Below are 4,125 nucleotides of genomic sequence, written 5' to 3'. Positions count from 1 at the left end.
TGCTTTGAAGAAGCAGCGCACAAAGAAAAACAAGGAAGAGGCTGCAGAATATGCTAAGCTTTTGGCCAAAAGAATGAAGGAGGCCAAAGAAAAACGCCAAGAACAGATTGCAAAGAGACGGAGGCTATCTTCGCTGAGAGCTTCTACCTCAAAGTCTGAGTCTAGTCAAAAATGAGATTGTTGTAAGAGAAACAAATAAATAAGATCAGACATCAAAAAAATAAAAAAAGAAGGAAAAATAAAATTTGGACCTCCCCTTTTAAAGAAGGGTAGAGCTATCTTGGGTTTATAAGGAGAACATGGTAGGCTGCATCTGGAAAGAAGAGAGCAGAATGGGAGAATGTTATAAAGAGACTGAAGAAACTTCACTTCTTTCCGGTAAATTGGTAAGGTAAAATAGGCCAGAGCCAAATTAACCAAATTCATCTCTCTAAATGGCATTCTCTGTGTCTTTTCTCTTGCTCAGTGACTTCTTAAATTTCCTTACTTCTGCAAACTTTTAGGAAAGCCCAACAGGAATTAGGAAGAGGAAAGATTTAGAATAACAAAGGTATACCTACAACTGCAAGTAAAGCTGCCATTAGTGGGATTAATAATAAATCCTGAGGTGCCCAGAAGGATTGTCAAACTACTAGAACAGGTGCATTTAGGTGGGCAAAGTCTTAAGAAAGAATAAGGCCATATACATGGTCCACCATCTCTATAGGCAAACTGATCATACAGGTTTTAAGGTTTCTCAATATGGGTTACCTAGAAAAATCTCCGAATGCAGTCGGCTACACTTTTGATAAGCAAATGCTCTTGAATCTTGAGCATCCTTTTTCTTTTTCCCTGGTTAGAAAAATTCCAGTGATTTCTTTTTCCCCTCCAGAGCACTGCGTAGGAATTGTTTCAAACAGGGAAGTGTGATATACAGACTTTCCATTAATGATGTCCATCATGGTAGTGGGGAAATATTTGCTACCCAGATTCCTCTTCTCTTTATTCTGTTACTCAACCATACTTTACAAACATTTCTCAGTTAATTCCAAATGCAGCAAAAAACTATCAAATGAAGACATTTTACTCTGCAATTGTAAAAGTTAACTAAATGCCAAGCAATGCAAAAACTCGGGAAAAGCAAGGTATCAATGAAAACACATTTTTATTGTTTCCTTTAAGGATAAAATTAGAGACAGGCGAATGGATCCATTATTTGGCTTATAATAAAGTTCTCAGGAATGAAGTCCACAGATGTATAATATAGATTCCTCTCTAAGGTTCCTCCAAATGAGCCTTTACAGCTACATAATATCACTTCACAGTATGTTTTAATTACACAACCACACATTTTACAACATGCACTGTATTAAATTATGTATGTAGTATGAGATTTATATAAAAAAAGTTCTTCTCATTTCCTGTCTGAATGGGAACTAATATTAGCAATTTGGTGTGTTTTCTTCTTGATGTTAAGGTATATACAGTAAGTTCATTCATTTTGATAACTGCATTGACATGAGTTATTGAATCAATTCCTACTGAAAACATTTGATTTATGGTATGTTTATCGGATAAACAATGCTGCAGTTAACACGTAAGATTTGAGTTTAAAGTATCAAGAGAACCTCTAAGCTGATGCCCTGTCTTTAGGCTAGCAGATAGTAGCATGATGACTAAAGACCCAAAGTACCAAGCAATTCTCTTAACTAATAGAGCTGTAGTTAGTGTCAGTCTGGTTAAGACCCAATGACAATGTCAAATTTCTACTAATACAAATGATTCTAAAAGGAAGAATAGTTTTAAATTAAAATAATGCATGTGTATTTTTTAAACTTTATACAGTATAGCTCCCCAACTCCCAAACCCAATTTACTTTTAATTTCACAGGTTATAAACTCCAGACAACTAACAGCAACTGGCAGACATTCTGCCAAAATTACAAAACAAAATCCTATCATTTAGCTCCCATTTTTCTCTGTCTTTCTCTCATATATCATAAAGCCTTTATTATCAACCCTAGTTGTTACTAACAATGTGATCCTAGAATATAGTTCATATTATTTTCTCTAGGAGAACCCTTTTGCTTGGGAAATACCATTTTATGAGAAATTTGGTGCTTGTGTATAGGAATCTACTGTGGTCATATTTGATTGTAGATATATTTTTGCATTTCCTAAATTTTATGGATACATAGCTGTTGCTTTGATAATACTGTATGCACTCTTGTTCTTCCAGACTATTTTATATGAAAAGCATTGAAAGAGCAACACACTTCCTACTAGAGGGCAATCACAACTGCTAAAAGGGAAACTTGGACTCCAAATAGGAAACGGAGATTTCTCCATTGTAATTAATCAGAATAAAGTACAATATAAAGAGGATATAGTGTACGTGTTAAAAGGCCAGGGTATTCCATATATGGACACAAGGATTACTCTGAGATCTTTTAAATTCTTTATGTAAAAGCAGAAAGATATTTCTTTACTATTTATTACTGAGTGGTAGACCATTTCGCTATCCCTGAGTTTTCTGTCGTTATATTTGCTGGTCTCTAATGCACATTATGTAATCTTACTTGAATTTGTTCAGGTGCCGAAAATGAGCATAATCAATAAATATATTAAATTAGATTGAATTATCAACCTGAGGCACAATGTGTCCTCATTTAATTAATGCACAGATTCTCAAATTTCAGTAACTTTGAGGGATACATCATATTCCCTTCATAAAAGCTTTAAGCAACTTTCAACAGTAGTCCCACATGGATAGAGGCATGAATGGGGAGAGAAGTAATGATCTGAAAAAGAGTGGGCACAGATTCCCTAGTTCTTTGCATATTTCTTCCTTTGACAGAAAAAGAATATACAGTTGACTATGAATGGGTTATAAAATGCTTTGTTTGGTTAAAGATGAGAACTAACTATTTGAAGAAAAGCAATAAGGACAAAACAAGAAATAAGCTGTTAAGGAGAATCACAGCTGGCCTTTCCTCCACAGCACAATCAACTGGAACTCAGCAAAAGTGTTTATGAAGACATTAATAAATATTTCTCAGAAGAAGTGCAAAAGTTATTTTTTTTAATCAAATGGCCATTTGATTCCTTTCAACAGAGATGCATGCATACTCTTAGAAAATTTGAGGCCTTCTCTCTTGACTCTCTTCTTGATTCTGCTCTTTATATTCTCTGGAAACAGTTTTCCATGAGTCCAAAAAAATAAGATTAGCTTTTGCTCTGCCAGGGAAGGCCTAGGTAAATTCAAGGCCACAAAAATTTTAAACCTAGTATTTTGCTCTTCACATTTTTGTTTCTTGCTGACATATTTGCATATTGAAACAATTCTACTCTTGTTAGGAGCATCACTGTGGAGTTGGAGGAAAGGGACTATAGAGTCATCGCCACTCTTGGTTCCAGGTTCTGGAGTTGTCTGTAGTGAAGCTATTAGTAATTCATTGTAGTCCAGGAGTTCATGAGGGATCGCATTAGCGTTTGGAATCAAATCTCCTAAGACTGCAAAGTGGTCCCTTGTTCTGTGAAACCTCAAGGATTGGTAGATGACTAGATAAGAATAACAATCAAGGACTTAGGATCCTGTATTTTCAGAAAAAAAGAGTTTAAATAAACATGTATAACTGAATTTAAATGGGAATATGACAATAAAGATAACATAGCCAAATATATAGAAAATTCTCTGGGATAATTCATATCAAACTTTTGAAAGATATTAATTAAAAATTAAGACTTTTTTTGATAAAAAAGAAAGAGTAGGAAATAAGAAAGAATCCCATATATAAAACCAAGTTATGATAACTGACTTCAAAAAAAGCATATCAGTATGGTATGAAGAATATTTTTTTAATGTTTCAGTTCCTAAATGTATTTTCCCTTATCCCAGATGCCAAACAACATAAATGGTGAATATTATTTCATGTCTTTTCATTATTTTTGTTTTAATGGATTCTAGGCCAAGAATTATTTCTGAAATTCAAATTTTTAAAAAATAAACTCCCCTAGTAAAAATTAAACATCATAATGACTTTGATTTGAGATTTTAAGGGTATGTCAGGGTATATATAAATTTGAAAATGAAGTTGTGGAGTGCACTCAGAATTTTGGCCCATTTGCTTAGCTGGATCTTTTCTTA

General features: G+C 33.9%; 1 protein-coding gene across 1 annotated transcript in view; it reads left to right on the top strand.

Annotated features, from left to right (window-relative positions):
- Window positions 1–227, top strand: part of LOC115276698 (40S ribosomal protein S6-like) — a 676-nt gene extending 449 nt beyond the window's left edge. The window contains exon 2 of the mRNA XM_029920772.1: window positions 14–227. Coding sequence (XP_029776632.1) covers window positions 14–175 — 162 coding nt within the window. The 3' untranslated portion in view covers window positions 176–227. The remainder of the gene's footprint in view (window positions 1–13) is intronic.
- Window positions 228–4,125: the final 3,898 nt, after the last annotated feature.

This window comes from Suricata suricatta, chromosome 13 (genome assembly GCF_006229205.1).
Source record: "Suricata suricatta isolate VVHF042 chromosome 13, meerkat_22Aug2017_6uvM2_HiC, whole genome shotgun sequence".
Taxonomy (NCBI): Eukaryota; Metazoa; Chordata; class Mammalia; order Carnivora; family Herpestidae; genus Suricata; species Suricata suricatta.
Note: the sequence above shows the minus strand (reverse complement) of the source record. Positions and strands in the feature narration are given on the sequence as shown.